The sequence below is a fragment of the Enhydra lutris genome, unplaced genomic scaffold, assembly GCF_002288905.1.
Source record: "Enhydra lutris kenyoni isolate GAN:26980312 unplaced genomic scaffold, ASM228890v2 scaffoldscaffold24, whole genome shotgun sequence".
Taxonomy (NCBI): domain Eukaryota; kingdom Metazoa; phylum Chordata; class Mammalia; order Carnivora; family Mustelidae; genus Enhydra; species Enhydra lutris.
Genome location: NW_019154108.1, coordinates 25,488,328 through 25,507,616, shown reverse-complemented (window position 1 = coordinate 25,507,616; position 19,289 = coordinate 25,488,328). Strand labels below are relative to the sequence as shown.

The 19,289-nt window shown below is 46.4% G+C and overlaps 1 protein-coding gene across 6 annotated transcripts in view; it reads right to left on the bottom strand.

Moving 5' to 3' along the window:
* Positions 1 to 19,289, bottom strand: part of LOC111150676 (astrotactin 1) — a 320,695-nt gene that overhangs the window by 103,413 nt on the left and 197,993 nt on the right. For all 6 annotated transcript variants that reach the window (XR_002640811.1, XM_022508208.1, XM_022508210.1 and 3 more), the window contains 3 exons: positions 8,286 to 8,360; positions 1,637 to 1,774; positions 972 to 1,122 (listed from right to left, as the gene is read on the bottom strand). Coding sequence is in view for 5 of the 6 variants with exons in the window: in XM_022508208.1 (XP_022363916.1) it covers positions 972 to 1,122; positions 1,637 to 1,774; positions 8,286 to 8,360 (364 nt within the window). In the remaining variant the exon portion in view is untranslated. The remainder of the gene's footprint in view (positions 1 to 971; positions 1,123 to 1,636; positions 1,775 to 8,285; positions 8,361 to 19,289) is intronic.

Below are 19,289 nucleotides of genomic sequence, written 5' to 3'. Positions count from 1 at the left end.
CCCCAAATCTACTACAGTGACTCGACCCAAAGGTAGAATTCCCTGTTGCAGGCAATATAGTCGAATTCCTATCAGAGTCCGTGTCATACTATTCAGCAGTTAATTACTTCTTGAATTGTCTGGGGGCATCCCTCACCAATGAGGCTGTAACACTGGAAACAAAGAATCCTGCTATATAATTCATGAAATTTCCCTAGGATAGTGACAGGACACGCGTTAGGTGCTCCATAAATATTTCTTGATTAACTGACTGGTGATTAGCTTCTCATCTCTGTTAAGAAAAAATTCATATTTGTTTATTTATTTATTACGATTTTATTTATTTACTGGGGGTGGGGGAGCATGCACAAAAGTAGGGGGAGGGGCGGGGAGGGAGAAGCAGACTCCCCACTGAGCAGGGATCCAGACGGGGGGCTTGATCCCAGGACCCTGAGATCATGACCTGAGCCGAAGGCAGACGCTTAACCAACTGAGCCACCTGGGGCCCCTTATTTTCTATCTATTTATTTATTTATTTTAGGGAGGGAGGTGGGGAGAGGGACAGAGGAGGAGAGAGAGAGAGAGAGAGAGAATCTTAAGCAGGCTCCATGCCCAATGCAGAGGGCTGATCACAACCCTGAGATCATGACCTGAGCGCATAACGAAAGTCAGCCACTTAACCGACTGAGCCACCCACGTGCCCTGAAAAAATTCGTAATTTAGATTAGACAGTGGTGACAACTGGAGAGGGATCATTTTTTACTTTCTCTCTCTCTTTTTAGAGATTTTATTTTTAAATAACCTCTACACCCAATATGGGGCTCGAACTCACGACCCCGAGATCAAAGGGGCATGCTCTACCGACTGAGCCAGTGAGGCTCCTTCTCTTTTATTCACAGTGTATTTCCATCTGTGTATTGGTATTATGTCTCACCCTGTGCTCCCCGCCCCCCGTCTCCCCACCCCCACCCCCACCGATGGGGCGGACGTACCACGCAGCCCGTGGAGTCCAGCTTGCGGTCTGAGATGCAGCGGAAGTTCTTACTGCAGCCCCCGTTATCCTTGCTGCAGTCGCGCACTGGCCCAAAGGAATCCAGCAGAACCTCCAGGCTGTCAAAGGAGGACGAGGTCATCAGCTCCTCTCTGTGGGGAGACACGGAGGGGAGGGGGAAGGAGTCAAGGGGACTTCGGGCGCAACAAGTAGCATCACATTCCAAGTTCCTGTCTAGTCCACCATGTCACGTCTCGCTCTCGCTCCCAAGAAGTAAAGATCAGCCACACTCTGAGCCTTGAACTAACAAATTATGGACATTCTCCATATCTGGGAAATGAGCCAAGGCTGTAATGCCTGGTCAAAGAAGGAGGTCTAAACTTGGGCAAGGAAATTAACATTTTATTGCCTGTCAGTCCTTAGGGGATGTGGGAAGTGCTTACAAACTCTAATTTTATGTCCTCTCCCAAAGCAGGAACCTTGGGGTGTGCAATATTGACCCAGATAGAGTAGATCCTGGCACGGCGAACTAGGAATCTGAAGCAGCCTGCAAACCTCCCCTTTGAGCTCGTTGTGATTCCTTCCCGAGCTCCTTGGGCCTTCAGGTGGTTCCTCACTCAGACCCCCACGCCACATGCGGCCTCGGCACCCCGGGCCCAGACGCACCTGACCTCCACAGCGTCCTCCATCACGGTCATGTCCGTCTTACACTTCGCGGAAGGGTTAATGGCTAGTTCAGTGGGCGGGATCACAAAGCTCTTGCTCAAGGGCAGCCACATGCCCTCCCCGAGGGTGTAGGTGAATCTGCAGCGACACCCAACACCAGGGGGTTACGGCTGGGGGACCGGCACCCTGTTGGAGGACCTGGCCTTCTGCTGTCAGGGGCTCCCTGCTGAGCCCTCGCCGCCTCTGCAGAAAAGGGAGCTGACCACCATTCCATGGACAAGACGACTGATTCCGAGGGAGGCCCAGAGGCCTACTCTTGTGTACCTGCCCGGCCCGCTGGGGGAGCTGTTGATGGCACGGGCTCACCAGTGGAGGTGGTTTTTAACAAACCCTAAGAAATCCAATTCCAGTTTCCTTCAGATGGGAAGCTGGGCTTCCTCAATCCTAAATCAGATATAATTGGAAGCATTTGAATTGAAGAGACAGGCGGGCCTCCCACCATCCCCATCCCTCGAATGGCACACTCACCATGGTAGTGATGGCTTCTCTCTGCGCCTGGAGAAACCCCACCAAGGGAAAGGGGGTGGGGAGCTCCCATCTTCTGGTTATTGTATGATGCATACATAAACAACCGAAGCCAGGAGCCCCAGGGAGAGAAGAGGATGAACAGAACAAGCCTGGATATATTTTCTGCACTCCTACCCACACCCTCAGCTAATGGCAAGTAAACCTCCAGAGACACGGGAGGTTGTGGGTTTTTTTTTTTTTTCTTAATTCTTATAATAGGGGCTAAAAGGAATAAAAGAATCAATCAGCATTTCAAGGAAGAGCTTAAAGAAACCATGAAAGATTATTTGTTTATTTATTCATTCATTCTATTTCAAAGGCATTCACATACTCTGTGTTCACAGTCAAAAATAGTCTATGGGATAAAAGCCAGTGTGGGTGGGATATCACAAGGCTGAGGCAGTCTGCGGCCCCTTCCAACTTTAATGTGGAGGGAGGAACAATTGAAGAATGCGTACAATTAAAAAGAACCGAGCCCTGGCTTCATCAGCATGCCAGTCACCAAGTACTACTTCAGAATCCTGCTCTTATCTCCCCCTTAACCCACCCACTCCCTTCTCCACTCCCTGGGGTTGCCGGAGAGGCTAGGAAACCAGACAGAGGGCATGAGATCTTTTATGAGAAATGTAGCGCTCTGGAATGCTGGCCGCAGAGATACCCATGACCAACGCTTGTGAGATTTTCACCCACTCCCTGAATGACAGCCCTAGGAGCTAGCACGGCTGAAAGAAGAGAAGGCAGGTGCCCAGGGGAGAAGTAAAACCACTGAGCAAGTGGGCGATGGCCCGGATTTGGGAGATGGCCCCCTACTTCTCTGACCTGCAGGGAAAATCTCCATATTAAGCAGCACTGAAATATCAGTGAGGCCTCTTTGCTCTGAAGGAAGCCCCCAGTTCTTCCCACCCCTGGGGACAGAAGGCAATAGTTGGGGCTAGGTCTGTGCAGGGATGTAGGGAGGCTTCTGCACCAGGTGAGGGAGACCCATCAGTAGGGGACAGAAGAGTACACCTGCCAAAACTGAAGACATGCCCGCCCTTTCACACACACACACACACACACACACACACACACACACACACACACACCCTCCCTCACCTGGCAAGATTAAGGAGCCAATTCAGGGCATGTGATTGTCCCAAAGTGCCCAGAATTTGCACCTCAGGGAGGAAGTGGGTCGAAGGTAACAACACGTGAGCAGTCGTGCTGACACAGCATTTCAGGATGGACATTCTTGAGGGCAACCTTATAATAGACAGGCTGGGCTGAGGGCACCACTGATATTACAAATAACCTACTGTTTCCGCGAGAACATACGCAAGTTTGAATGGTACCAGGAGGAAGCCGTCTATTTGTTTATTTGGACACAGAGGTGAATTTTTGTTTTCTATTTTGGTTATAAAATTATAAGTTTGCACGGATGCAGAGCAACAAATCTGGGACCTGTAGCTTATAATTTATGAAACAAATTCTAGGAAACAGTTGGCATTTCTAGCAAATTTCTGATGGTTAATTTTCCTTTTGGAAGAGAGTCCCATGTCCCTCCATTTATGGCTTTAAATATTTAACATCTAACACACAATTGGGAACACAGGAGATCTCCAATAAATATCTGTTGCTGGTCATTTCAGGCGTTTCCTAAACGTTCCCATGTCCCATGCCATTTCAGCTTTCTCTACCTCTGTGTGCGGCAACAATTCAAAGGGAAGAGGAAACCACCTTTTTCTCCAGCTAAAACCGCTCAATGCATCTAAGACCCAAAGAGGGAAGTTCACAGCTCCAAAGATGCCACTCCCAAGCACTTCCTCAGCTTCTCCTTACACCAAACCCTGCCTCATACTTCGTGCCTCTACAGTGCAAGCTGACTATAGTTCCTTCCTAAAGTCACCTTCGTTTTCTCACCTCTTGGCTTTTCCTCTTGATAATCCGTTCTGAATTTGCTTCCCTTTCTTCTTTGCTGGATGCCAGTCATTTTAAGACGCAGTTAAAATTCTCACCCCTTCCAGAAATCCCTCCAGGATCTTCAGGCTCAACCTCAGGCTGAGCCAAGGGACGCTCACGCTCCTTTGTGTGCACACATGGCCCCGGGCTGCACTGGATATGTTGAATTGTGCCCACCTTTTCTTGGGTCTGTCACCCCTCAGAAGAATGTGTTCTCTTGGATGGCATCTTTGTTTTCCCACTGCTTAACATGAGTTATGGGTCCAAGGTGGGGGTCACTCCGTAAATATTTATTGACTGATCAATAAGGAGATTTAGTTATGTTCTCTAGTTTGCACAGGCTACAGGAGAATATAACCTTCATTTTCAAATTTAAAGGTAGAAGTGATGGTGAAGATTATCCTTCATTTAGAGCAGAACACGGGTTAATCTCTGGGTTTGAATGGATTTAATGGTCGAGAAGGATCTGGGTTTCACATCGTGAGGGACTCAAAAAGTGCCCAGTGGTTTCCGAGACACAACACTGGGCCATGTTAACAAGGAGAAACAGTGTGCTCTTCAGTCGCTGGTGGGGTCAAGGTGAAACACACAGAGGAAGCAGTCAGGTGTGGCTGAGACCAGCCTCACTTGAGAACTCTCAACCTGGCAGGTGCTCCGTAGAGCTGCCCCGTTTATCCCCACAAGAGTCCTCTGAGGTCGGCCGCTTGGCTCCATTTTATGGATTAGTCAACTAAGATTGTAAGGACCTCAGCAACCTCCCCAAGGTCACCTCTCTGTAAGTGGGAAAGATGGGGGTTTGTGATACTCAAGTAAGGCTCCCAGCAGCTTTCCAGCCCATACTGGCTCATGCCTATGAAATTCTAAAGTTTTCTTTTCTTTGCAAAATTTACTGAGTAACTCCAAAAACCAAATATAGAATAACTGTCAGAGAAAAAGCTGTGTCCTGAAATCTCATCTGCCCCTCATTCATACAGATTTGGCAGGAATGATTTCAAAAAGCCACCAAAGAGAAATTGGGAGAGCATCTGGAATGCTTTCCCAAGTTGGGTCTTCTCTCGTGACAGCTGGTGGTGACCACCACACTTGATGGCTCAGCTGTAGCCTGAGTCGTGCACACGACACTGTTGAACCAGCTTTAAACTTCTGCTCAGAGGCCAGCACTTGCCGGAGAGCACCAGACGGAATAAGCCCGTATGCTCACCACAGCTTGGCATCAAAGAGAATGTGAGGAACTAGAGGAAGAGCTTTTGGCCTGGCATCTCCACTCTTCCCCAAAGCAGGCCAGTCCAGGATGAATGTTCCCGGTGACACAGGTACACATGTGGAAAGGATGGTCTCTGAGAGAGAAATCTGGTCTGCAGCAGCCCTTTCACTAGAGGATCTAGTGGAATGGCATGATCCTAGCCACAACGGAAAGGGCATCTCTGGGATACACGGGGTTTGCTGAGAAGTCTTTGAGTCTAGCCTGGGCCCTTCCCAGTTTCTTTGGGATTGCAGATTACCAAGGTGAGGTTGGGTATCAAGGTCTTTTATTAATTTGGTTTCAAGTCCTTAGGAAACACCTGAGAGGATCAACGACAGATACTTGTTGGAGATCGACTGTGTTCCCAGTCGTGTGTTGATGTTAAATATTGAAAGCCGTACAGGGTACTACCCTTCCCTTCAGGAAGACAAGAATTTCACTGGGGAAATAAATAGGCAAATAAAAATAAACATGAGATAAAATAACTGACAATTAAATATTACAGTCTGTACATTACAGGTATTGGAAAGGGAAAAGTCATTGTGGGTTGGAGAAAATTGAGAGCAGCGCTTCTCAGTCCTGGGTAGAGATCAGAATTACCATGATGCTTTGAAAGAACACTCGTGGGCCGGCCCCACGTCTCAGAACTTTTCAGTTAATTCGTTTGTGCCAGGTGAGATCCCTGGTCATTTCTGAAGCCCACTGGGATTCTCCTGGAGGACCAGGGTTGGAGAACAATTCTTGGATGAGACTGTAAACTTCCTAAGGTCAGGGACTATGTTGGCCATATTTGTTTAGTCAATCTACAGCATCTAAACCAGTTTCTTGGAGTGGGCTAGACCATGAAAATGGGTAGTGTTTATATTAGGAGAAGAGTATATATTCAGTGCCGAGTAGGAAATGTTCAAGTTGCTGGGAAGTGGATCAGGTAGGGAACAGATGTGACTAAGAACGGAAGGTTCCAAGGGAGAAGAGCAGCACTTAATACAGAGTTGTACACTGACATTCACCAGCGGAAAGACTCAAATATCAGAAATGTGCAGTGGCTTGGAATTCATCAGGACACTAAATCAGAGGTGAGCAGAATGACAAGTAAATAGTCCTTAGCTTCTTTAAGAGATTACGGTCACCGACCAGGTCAGAGAATTTTCTAGAATAGCCACTAGCAGTCAGTTTACTCAGATCCCAGAGTGGTTTTGATTAAAGTTCCTAATACCTATCATAGATAAATCACGACCCGTGGTGTTTGTCGGAGAGACTAGTTATTGTCACATTGGGGAGCAACATGATTGATTACCCCACTGGCTCCTGAAATCGTTGACTGAAAAGGTCAAGCCATGCAAATGACCCCTCGGTAGTGCCTGGGTATCACATCCAGTTGGCAGCTAACAAACTTGAAAAGAATAAATGGTGCTTGTGGGGATGGAAACACAGTTCGTGGGCAGGTTCTGCTCTAACAGCAATTTCATTAAGGCCCCTGTTTTTCAAAGTGCTAGTTTCTGACTTTTAGGGGAGAGGAAACTTATCCACATTAATCAGCCAAACTCCACAAGGCTCTCTCCATCTGCCTTATCTTTATCACCCTTCGAAGGTCCTCACAGACCAGCAGCGGAGAAAGAGAGAAAAAAGTCAGCCAAATGATAATTCATTGTTGGAAAGTTGAAATGCCCAAGTCGTAGTGTACGGAATACAGCTGACATCTTGTGTAGCACAAATCCTCCAGAGCAGCCTGTGGCCAAGGCCATCAAGGTGACTCCGCCTCCCCGAGGAGAGACACTCAGGAGGGAAGAAGGCAAGGGGAGGCCCTGAGAGGAAGCGATTCTGTATATCTGTGCTCTTGCTCAGAGCATGCCTTCAGAGAACACTGCAGGGGCCAAACCCGGTCCGTCTGGAGCCAGCAGGGAGGAGGGGCAGGAGAAGCTGGGCCACAGGAGCCGGCTCTAGGGGGCAAATGCAGGAGCAAAGGGAACACCTAGGCCAGGACTGGCTGACAGGGAGGGTATGGGGAAGACTCTGGAAAGGGAGAAGTGAATACATGAGACTCGGCACATTATAGGAGAGTGGGGAAAGGGAACAAGTTTTCCATCAGTCCCACACTGCTCCCCATTCCTGCCACTTGGCTGGTAGTCAGTGGAAGCACATCGAGCCGCACGTTCCCTGAGTGATGGGTAGATTGAAAGAATAAATGGATGATAAGATCTTAGTCTGGCAATAAACATGTTCTAGCTAAAGCCTGGCATGAATGAAACTTTGTGAAAAATCCAATAGTTCGTGGCGGCACCCAGATCCTTCCTCTGCTTGTCCACTTTTCCAGCCTGTGCTATTCCAGGTGTGTTGGCAGAAATTTGGGAGGGACCAGACACATCCAATTTGATTAGGAGGGTGGTAGAGAGAAGAAGATAATAATGAAGTAGAGCTGAGAAAAGGAGGCGGCAGGGGTGGGACAAATTCATTTTGAGCAAGATTTTATGAAAAAGGTGCAAATTAGATGCAAAATGGAGAAGCAGAAACTGACATTAATTGCCTGCTCTGTGCCAATTTCGGTGCCAGGGGCTTTCCCTGCATGACCTCATATATTCCCCATAGGAATAGAACCAAGCATGTGACGTAGCCCCACTTAGCAAATGCCGAAACTGGAGGCTTCAAGGGGTTAAGTAGATTACCAGGATTCACAGAGCAGGCAAGGAAGGAAACCAGGTCCCAGAGTTGTCTGCTCTCCAACTTCCCCATGGTGTCACCAGGCAAGAGTGTGGGGCCGGTGTTCTTGTTATGAGGAGAGCAGAACTGCTAAACGTGGTTCTCCAGTTATACCTTTGTCTCTAGGAGAGAAAGTTTACTGGGAAGTGGGACATGGATGGGGCTTGTAGACATACATAAGCAAGTCCCTCGACAGCCACTTACCTGAATATTTTATCAGAAGGCTGTTCTCCCAAAACCAGGTCAAAGCCCCGCTGAAATATTGTGTAAGGCCAAGGCCTAAAAGGAGAAAAATCATTCAATTACAATCAACTCCACAAATACCCTTGGAAAACATCTGCTTTGTGCGAGAGGCACTGTGCTGGTTCCTGGAGACCCAGAAACGGAGAGGACCTCATCCCTGCTCTCCAGACTCCCGTTGGTGGGAGCTCACACAAGATCCTGAATGCTGGAACCAGACTGAGAGCAGGATCGAGGTAAAAGTCACCAAACCACTAGGAAAGTGAGCTGTAATTGACATGACAAACACTAGTACACAGAGAGCAAAATTATGTTCAGGTGGACCTCGTGTAGCTGTAATTCATGGCCCTTCTGATGTAGACAGGACAGACAGACACTTAGCTCTGCCTCACTTAAAATAAAGAGGAGCAGCATGATTTCTTGGGAAAGACGAAACCTCTGGAATCAGACAGTTCTGGGTTCAAACCCTGTTCTGCTGTTGACCCACTGGCTTGCTGTGGGTAGCTTATTTGTTTCCCACAGCATTTGTTGAATCTAATTTCCTCCTTGGTAAAAAAAAAAAAAAAAAAAAAAAAATAGGGTTAATAACAGCTGCCTCCAGACCACTGTGAAGATTAAGCCAACCTCTTAGGCCAAAGCCACAGCTCACACAGGGTCCTCAACCTGTGCCCCTTCCCTACTCAAAATGACATGACAATTCTGGGTCTTTGACAGGTTCCAGATGTTTTCAAACATTTTTATGTAATTCATTCAAGCAGAAACAATTGAAATGGTGTTTTTAAATAACTCTTAACTACAAGTCTCCCTTGTGAGCTTCTAGGTTTTGTCACCTGTACTTGAAAGTAACAAAACTATTTCACTTAAACAGTAGATATCTGTTGACTAACCCAAATGTCTAAAACAAAAAATACTCATTTGAGTTAGGCTTAGTGAAGCCTGGGATTGTGTTGGGTACTAGATACTGTACGTCCTAAACTGAGCCCTTGTCCCCATGGAACTCAGTCTCAAAACTGACCCAAGTATTAAGGATTTTCCTGTAGACATGCCTTTGGTTTTCAAGAACCAGAAAGAGTCAGCAGAATAAATTGACATAATCATGATCCCGGGGCTAATGTTGGGAACTAACCTTGTAGTTATCTGTGTGGGTGATATCACCCAGTAGAGTGCATTTGGGGACATTCATGGTTGCTCTTCAATAACACAATGCTTGGAGGACACGGCTGGCATTTAGAGCGCCGGGCTAGAAAGGCTAGAAGAGTACAGTGCTTAGGATAGCTCTGCACAACAAGGCATTTCCATATGTCCTGCAAACTACTGAATGTCTCGCTACACATTTACATAGGTGAAAACCTGAGCCAAGATGCTAACTCCGTTTACATATAAGCACAAAGCAGTTTGTACTGTTTTAACGTATGACACATTCTTCCATTGCATAACTACCATGTACATCGAGGGAAGATGATACATCATTAGAAATTTTACCAAGAGTTGTTGGTAAGTTTGGAAAACGATAGCATTGTCCACGATGCTGTTCATGATCTTTGAGTCATCAATACGGCACATCTGAATCAGTCTAGATCGCTCTTACATATATTGTATATCATATACTACTCTACATGTTACATTACGGTAAATCAACATCAGGGGGAAATGTCTGTCGACTTTATTATTTCTTCTATCGCAATACTACCACAGTACTTACACATTAAAATGGTTAGTCTATCATTACCAATTATGTTCTTTTTATTTCTCCTTTAATCACTGTTAAGGCATTATATTTATAGTTGAAATTTTGCATATGTAGATTTTATTATTTATGAATTTCATGTAAGGATTATAAATGGGGTTAAAAAATTTAATATGGGTATGATAGGGTTGAGCACCGCCAACTTAACTCAACTAGTTAACCAATTAACTAGCCAAAAGAGTTAACAGATGCAAGGGAAGCCATTAAGACTATAGAAGGAAGTGCCTGGGATGAAAGCATTCTTTTTTTTAATGCTTACTATTTATAAACACTTTATTCCTGGAATTCAATTTAGAAATACCCTGAAGCAACTAGAATTGGTTCCAAAAAGTACCCCACACTATATTATGAATAACCCCTGCATCAAATAAACAGCTCTCCCCCATGTGTTTTCCGTGTTTATTCTCTTTATTGGAGGTGAACCCACAGAGAGGGGTTTGAATAGGATTCTTTTTTGCTGAACAGCAAGTGGTGGCTTACGGGCAGCTAAAAATTATGTATTAATTCAAGAAAAAGTCTAGAAGTTATGGGGGAAAAAAAAGTCCCACATGATCCTTGACACCTAGAAAGGGCAACAGAAAAAGAGGGATGTGTACCTTTATCTCTCTGTTGGGCAAAATCACATTTTATTTACTATCAGCTTAATAGTTTTAAATACACACATTTTGCCTTCGAGTCATCTCCGACACTCAAAAACTGGTACAATGTGTAATTAGAGTTAATTCTTGGCTTGGTTCCTAGGTTGTTTGAAAATATATTTTGAGGAGCCAAATTTTAGGACTGGTGTTAATTACAATGTGAACAATTAACTGCATAGAATAACATAAATAAACCTGTATTCAAGCCATTGGTAATTGACATAAATAAACCTGTATTCAAGCCACAGGTAATAAATCAATGAGCCCACTGATTAAGCACACACCAGCATGTTGCTAGGTAGGTCAGACCAAAGTGCCCTCCTGTTCTCGAGGGGCCTGGAGATGGAGAAAGACAACTCAAATTCCAAGGGCACAGATGTGCACGGTAGACCTTGCCCAAATCACAATGAGAAGCAGCAGGGCACAGAAATCAGGACATAGGTTCCGGAGCCAGCCTGCCTATTTCCAGTTCCAGCTTCGCCACCAATCACAGTGTGATCTTGAGCAAGTCCCTTAATCATTGTGTCCCTGTTTCCTCACCTGCAAAATGAGGTTGATGATAACAATTCTATCTGCTTGGCCAGGTTGTCATGAGGAGGAACAATTTAATATAGCTTAAGTGTTCAGAACAGTGTCTGACATTTAGGGAGTGTCCTACAAGCATTGGCTAAAAAAGTTAAATTTATCAGTTACCCAAATCAAATACGAACACTATAGTAAGGAGATTCCCTAATTTTTATAAAGGAAGAGGTGTCTGGCCTGTGGTCCAAATGCGATGGCAACACCAGGCTTTAACTCAGATTGTACACATATGAGAGCTGCCTGGAGAGGAGGTCATGATGAACGTGGGAACACCAACACTCCACCTTCCCCCCACACCGCCCACCCAGCCGTCACTTCACAGGACAGTGATGATACAGTATGGATATTCAATACACAGAGAGGGGGTCAGAGCAACCTGTGAAATGGTGAGCGTTGCCAACCACTCTAGCAAGGGAATAAAAGAGAATCTATTCATTTTCTTCCCACCAGTCAAGGGTGATCCATCCAAGAGATGGGGATTCCTGTTCGAGTTAGTTAGCAAATGTTTACGGAGGGCCTGTTGTGTGTGAACTGTGCTACTAGGCAACCGGAGTTGGGATAGAAAGATTCTTGACCTCAAAGGCACCTACAGTCTTTCTGAAGAAACCCATAAAGTCCAGGCAAACAGAAAAGAACGAGTAAATGGGAAGAGGAATGGAGTTCCAGGAGGGAAGCTAGATGGTAGCGCAGTGGTACAGTGTTCATCCTGGATGCTGGGCAGCCGGGGGGCGGGGGTGCCTGGAACGGGCGGCAGTGAGCCGGGTGCACGTGAGCTACAGGGGGCCACATGGGAAAACGCAGGGGTAACACAATAAAGGGCAGGACCTAACAGCACCAAAAATTCTTGGGAGCTGAGTTATCCATGACCACCAGACAGAGCAAAGGCTTCCGTATCAGGGCCATCTGGGCAGAGGTCCAAGTCAGAAGCCCATCACTGAGTCCTACATCCACGCTGAAATGGATGTTGCCATGGGGGTGCGTGGGAACCACGGCCCTCCAAGGGTCCCTCTCCTCTCTTTGCTTTGTTTCTCACCCTTTAGGTTTTATTCCATCAGAATGGCTAAAGCACATGGAGGAGACGTGGCCCCCTTCGGCTGTGGCTCATGTCTTTATAGGTTCAGACCACAGAAGGGATGCGCCCCTTCCTCATTTGGAAAACGTAGCTCATGGAGGAACTGCTTGACATGCCCTGAGTCAGAGAAACCACCAGAACCAACTCTGGGGCTGGGGAAGGAAAGAGGCATCTAAGGAGAAGCAACTCCCATTTGGGTTTTGGGGCTCAAGCTGGGGGTGGGGAATGAGTGTCAAAGAGAATAATAATTTCCACCTCAGCTTCTTATCTGCTTGTGGGGGGCAAGAGTGTGGCCTCCATCAGAAGTGGGGGGCATCCCTGAGCAGGCTGTGCCAATATGAGTTCTGTGGAGAGAGCGCGAGGCTGTGGAGTTGTTCAAGGATGGCATCGGGCCGGGTGTGGGGCATGAGGCTGAACCCCACAGCTGCAAGGAAACATCAATCTCTTGACTCCAACTTGGATGCGTGGCCTCCAATATTCTGTCCTGTGCTGGGCACGCCAGTCACAGCTTCTTCACTGAGGAACATTAGCAGCATCAGAAGTCAGAACAGAGTTTATTTGTTGGTTAATTTCTTCATTCTGACCAATCAAGACTCCGAGGACTGCCCCATGGGGGCAGCTACAGATGTCCTGGATTCTGGGGAAATCACAGGCCAGCATGACAACTGGGTGGGACCCATGACCTCAAGCGAGAGCATCACCCCTACCGCAGACAAGCCCCGTAGTAACGGAGACATGGCAGCAAGTGGGACACACAGGCAAACTGGGGATGCTGAGAATGGTTAGTCGTCTTTGCCTTGCCTTTTCCTCTCTCCCCATCTCACACTATACCCACAGTTTACACAGAATCTTTCCTCAGCACGGGCAACTCCCAGACTTTCAGCTTCTCTCCTCAGGCTTTCCTCTTCTTTCCCAGGACACATCCGCCATCATGGGCTTTTCCCCTTTGGTCTTGGTGTTGGGCTGGGCCAGAAGTTGACCGTGGCCTTGACTTGAGCTGCCTGGGTCTTTGGGCATTTCTTCCACCAGGGAACCGAGACATAAGTGAGTGAGTGAACATTCTGTATGGTCAGCATGACTGGACGGTCCCTTCACACTAGCTCTTGTAGGGCAGGGAGAGACCTGGTGGTCCGGAGTGTTTCAAAGCTGGCTTTTGGATTAAGCGCTGCTTTCTACCTAACAGTGGCACCTAGAAATGGAGCTTGAAAGCATTTGGTCAGCATGTCTGGTGTTGGGCTTCCTTGTGGAGAACTCAAGCCTCATCACCTGGGAAGGAGAAGGGAAATAGAGATAGCTAGATAGATGGATAGATAAATAGGAGGGAGGGAGGGAGAGGGAGGAAGGGGCAGAGGGGATAGAGAGAGCAGAGAGAACACATACATGTGTGGGGGGGTGTGTGTTTACACTTCAGTGTGGAGAGAGAGATGTTCTGATGCATTGATGAGTAAGGCACATTGTGATGGGCTTACAGAAACCAAGAGCTTCTTTTGAACTTATATATGTCTCTACCTGTCGCTAAAGAGAGCATTTTAGAAATGAAAATAATCTATCCACAGTTAAATAAAAGCACATCCTTTGAAGTTTGCCTCTGGCCCACATTCAACTAAGTTTCCAGTGGAAGCAGAGTCTGTGAAGTTTCAGCCCAGCCAGAGCTACACTATGGGGTCCTGGTTGAGAATACGATATCCATATGTAATGTGACAGCTTTTGAGCAAATGTTCCTTTCCTTAGCTCGGTAAACGCATTTGCAAGCAGGAACAGTGCAACAAAGGAAGAACAGAGGTTCATTAAAAAATGCTTCTGGAGAAAGGTAGTTTGCAAGATATTCAGGAAAAAAAGGTGAAGAGAAAAATGTAAAAATGACTTATCCAGCTACGCTGTTGGCTGAAACTTTCTATGCCTCCATTTATCCTAAAGATAAGAAGGGGAGATTACTGCGTGCTACCGTCTTCACAATCAGGACCAGTTCTGGGAGAAGTTAAGTACTGGAATGACAGAAGCCTAGATTATCTGCTAAACCTCAGGCTTTGTCGGAAGTTAAATAATAAGGATAATGAGGCCTGATGTTCCTATAGGATGTCTTAGGGCCTGGGGACCCTTGCCGATGTTGTTTCTTTTCCTTCCTTTTTTTATAAAGATTTTAAGGGGCACCTGGATGACTCAGTTGGTCAAGCGTCTGCCTTCAGCTCAGGTCATGTGCGGCCGGGTCCTGGGATCGAGCCCCACATCGGGCTCTCTGCTCAGCAGAGAGTCTCCTTCTCCCTCTCCCTCTGGGGCTCCCCCTGCTTATGCTTTGTCTCTCTCTCTAAAAATAAATAAAATCTTTAAATATTTTATTTATTTATTTGACAGACAGGGACCACAAGTAGGCAGAGAGACAGGCCAAGAGAGAGGAGGGGCTCGATCCCAGGACCCTGGGACCATGACCTGAGCTGAAGGCAGAGGCTTTAACCCACTGAGCCAGCCAAGTGCCCCCCAAAAATAAATAAAATCTTTTAAAAAAATAAAGATTTTAAAAATTTATTTATATTAGAACTAGAGAGAGTGGGAGTGGGCGGAGGGGCAGAAGGAAAGGGAGAGAACCTCCAGCAGTCTTCAGCTGAGCACAGAGCCCTATGCAGGGCTCGATCTCACTACCCTGAGATCATGACCTGAGCCAAAACCAAGAGTCAGACGCTTAACCAAATATGCCACCAGGTGCCCCAGATGTTCCTTTACCTGAAATTTCTCTCCCTCCCACCAACATGATAACTTAGACTATTCTCTCAAGTCTGGCTTAAAAATCACCTCTCAAAATAGACCTTCCCTAGGGCTCCAAGGCTAGGTTATGTCCCTTGTTATATAAAGCACACTTTCCTTTATCAAACCTATACATCAAATCGATTTATTATATATTCAGTTGCTATTCCCCTCATCAGATATAAAGAGCTGAGCCATCCTTTCTGCTCTCCCCTCACTGTCCAGTGTAGCACCGTCACAGAGCCCTAGACTACGTGACAAATGAGGCCAGACCCGGGTCCGAGTCCCAGAGGACACAGTCCACCATAGCCTGCAATGTCAGGCAAAGTGCTTCCTTTCTCTCAGCCTCAGGATCGTCATCTGTGAAATGGGGAGAAAATAGTATCTAGACTTGTATATAAACGAACGTGTTTACACTAGCCCAGCGCCTGCCCCACAGAACAGAGTCAACCAATACTAATTAATGTCATTACAACTAACATTACCATGGGATGACCAGAAAAGTGCATTGCTAACAGTACATTTTTAAAAAATAAACCACAGGATGCCTAGGTGGCTAAGTCAGTTGAGTGCCTGACTTCAGCTCAGGTCATGATCCCGGGGTTGTGGGATGGAGCCTCATGTCGGGCTCCATATTCTGCAGGGAGCCTGCTTCTCCCTTTCCCTCTGCCTGCTGCTCCCCTTGCTTGTACTCTCTCAATCTGTGTCAAATAAGTAAATAAAATCTTTTAAAAATAAAAATAGGGGCGCCTGGGTGGCTCAGTGGGTTAAGCCGCTGCCTTCGGCTTAGGTCATGATCTCAGGGTCCTGGGATCGAGCCCCGCATCGGGCTCTCTGCTCGGCAGGGAGCCTGCTTCCTCCTCTCTCTCCGCCTGCCTCTCTGCCTGCTTGTGATCTCTGTCTGTCAAATAAATAAATTAAAAAAAAATTATTTAAAAAAAAATAAAAATAAATAAACCGTGATGGGGGTGTCTGGGTGGTGTCGTCCAGTAAGTGTCTGACTCTTGATTTCGGCACAAGTCATGATCTCAAGGTTGTGAGATCGAGCCCTGCCTGGGTTCTGTACTGGGCATGGAGCCTGCTTGAGATTCTCTTTCCCTCTGCCCCGCCCCTCCTCTCTCTCAAAAACAAACCAACCATGATGACCATGGTGTGTTTTACAAACTCATGTTATGTTTAAGCACGTAAATCTCATGTAAAGACAAATGAAATATTGACGTGACTTTATTCATTATTTAACATCTATTATTTGGAAGTTTCTAATGCAGCAGAATACCATATTTGTCAGTAAGTAGCAAAGTAGCCAAGAGTGTGGCTCTGGCGGCAGACGGAGTAGGTTTAAAACCCGGCTCTACTACTGATTAACCCTGTGCCCTTGGCCAAGGTCATTAATTCCTGCCATCAGCGCATTCTATCCACTGGCCCCACTCATGTTAACACCACCCGCCCCCAACTTCCCCCCACACTTCAGAGTCTGGCTCACTGTCCTCTCTGACACTCCTCCTTGATTTTTGTTGACTTCAGTAGCCATTAAGATGATCCTTTCAATTCTCAAACCGTTCAGCACCTTGACTTTTCTTAAATGACCCTGTCCTCCGCCCCCCACACTCACGGTAAAGCCCAGACTACCAACCTACGCAACCCTTCCCTGGTCATAGTTTCAAGAACCCTAATACCTGACCACCACCTCCTACCTTCCCGGATCATACCTCCTAACACCAGAATTTTCTACCCTCCTGAGACTTGAAATCCATTTATCCAACCACCATTATATTGACCTTCACCAACCTCATGCATTCTCTCCACTCCTACCTTAGATTAAATTCTGTGGCCCATAAATTCACACCCTTTCGTGTAACCTCAGCTCTCTCGCCCCTCCTCCGCTTCACCATACTTGAGTGTCTAAGACACCCCAGCACTGGTTACATTCAACGACCCCGTGGCTCCAATTTTGTCCTTCTACTCATGATGCAGTTGGCAACCACACTGACTGGTCTTGTCTTAAATCCCACACCACTGACCTTGAGTGGTCTCTGAATACCACCTACATCACACTACGTTTTCCTTTGTCTGTTCACTCTCCCACTCTCTAAGATCCTATTTCAAAGCTTCTTCTTTCTCCTCAAAACCTCCAACACCTCCTCCCCCATCCTTACCCTCGGCTAACGCTGTGCATCCTACAGAATTGAGAAAACAGAGGCAATCGGATTAAAAGCTTGCACTCCCACATCCAATCACCAACCTGCCTCTTGCCTATGACCTGGCCCTCCTCCCAGCAATTAGGCACCAACAGTATGTGTTCCATCTAGAATGCGACTGTCCCAACTAAGCTTTCGGCATCTTCTAGGCAGTGGGACATAAGGGAAGGAGCCCCAGTTGGAATTCACAAATCCAAACTCCCTTCTGCTACTAGGACCTCAAGCAAGTAAGAGTGCCCTAAAGTCTTAGTTTGTTGATATGGAGAATGAAAATCACGAGGTATAGCATATTTTTAGCTGTACACTGTTGAGCCAACTGTGTATAAATAAACCTCAGACCATTGATAATCTTTGATTATTCATTTTCCATCAGCTTTTTTTGCAGTTTTTATTCTACATGTTGCACATGTGTGTGATTTACAGAGATTATCTCAGTGAAAGATGAAACAGTGGAAAACTGGCACCATTCCTGCCTCTTTGTGGCCCAGTTTTCTCATCTGTAAAATGGGATAATAATACCTACTTCATCAACTGCTGAAGATTCAATGATCTAAAATACATGCAAATTACTTATAATGACCCTTGATATGTGGTAAGTTCTGAATAAATGCTAGCTGTTACTAATCACATATTACTGGGAGTGCTGGTTCTAAATTTTGGAAAGGGTTTTTCCTGAAGAAATTTTAGAAATACATGAAATGATTTTGAAAATGATAATTGTGAGCAAAATGACAGTAATGAACAAAATTCAAGGATACAACCTGGCAAAGAAAGTGGCAATACAGATAAATACACACTCTGATGGTTAATTTTATGTGTCACCTTGACTTGGCCACAGTGTGTCTGGATATCTGGCCCGTCATTATTCCAGGTGTTTCTGTGAGAGTGTTTCTGATGAGATTAACATCACAATCAGTGGACTGAGTAAAGCAGGTGGCCCTCCTTATGTGGGTGGGCCTCACCCAATCCGGTGAAGGAGCAAACAGAACGAAAACGCTAACTAACCTTCCTTTGAGTTGGAGAGTGCTCCGCTTGCCTGATGGACTTTGAACTGACACATCATTTTTTTCCCTGCCTTTTGACTTGAACTGAAACCTGGCCTTTTCTTCAGTTTTAAGCCTGCTGGCCTTCAAACGGGAGCTCCAGCATCCATTATCCCGGGTCTCAGCCTTTGGATTCAAACCAGAACTAAACCATTGGCTCTCCTGGGTCTCCAGCTTGCTGACTCCCGGTCTTGGGACTTGTCAGCTTCCATAATCACACGAGCTGGTTCCTTATAACAAATCTTTTTCTATATTTGTATTTACAGGCTCCTGGTTCTGTGTCTCCTTAGAATACTGCCCGATGCACACACAAACACATACACATACACAACTACAGAATCCACGCTTAAACTTTTTGTCAACGCAAATCATTTCAGGGGTAAGGGAAGTGAGGGTACATTAGCATGGACCGGAAGTCATGCAGGACACAGCAGTACCTTGACCCTGACCACGTGCCTTATGGAGAGAAAGATAAATGTCTGTCCGCTTCTGTAACCCAGGGCTCCTCCCAGAAGGCAGACACAGAGTCCATCTGCCCTCAGATGGAGAAAGCTGGTGCAGACCTGCAGTTCCCTTATATATTCTGAGATCAAGGATTATAGAAAGTAATAGGAAGAATCCTTGGATGGGCCAGAAAAAGCTGGTAACGGTAACTGCCATTTCTTAAACACCCGCCCCATGCTGGACAGACACTGTGCTCAGTGCTACACACACATCCATCATTTCACAATCAACCGTAGAGTTATCCGGCCTGGTGGTGACTGTCCCCATGTTGCAAGGGCATGCAGAGGTTCAGCAGGGCTAAGCAAGCTGTGCAAGGTCGCAGAGCCAGCAAGGGGCACAGGTGAGTGTTACCACAGAGGGCACCACCTGTATTTTCTCCTGCACCTTGCTCCCCTCCCCCCATCACAGTCACAGAGATGTTAGAGAAATGTACCAAGACAGCCCA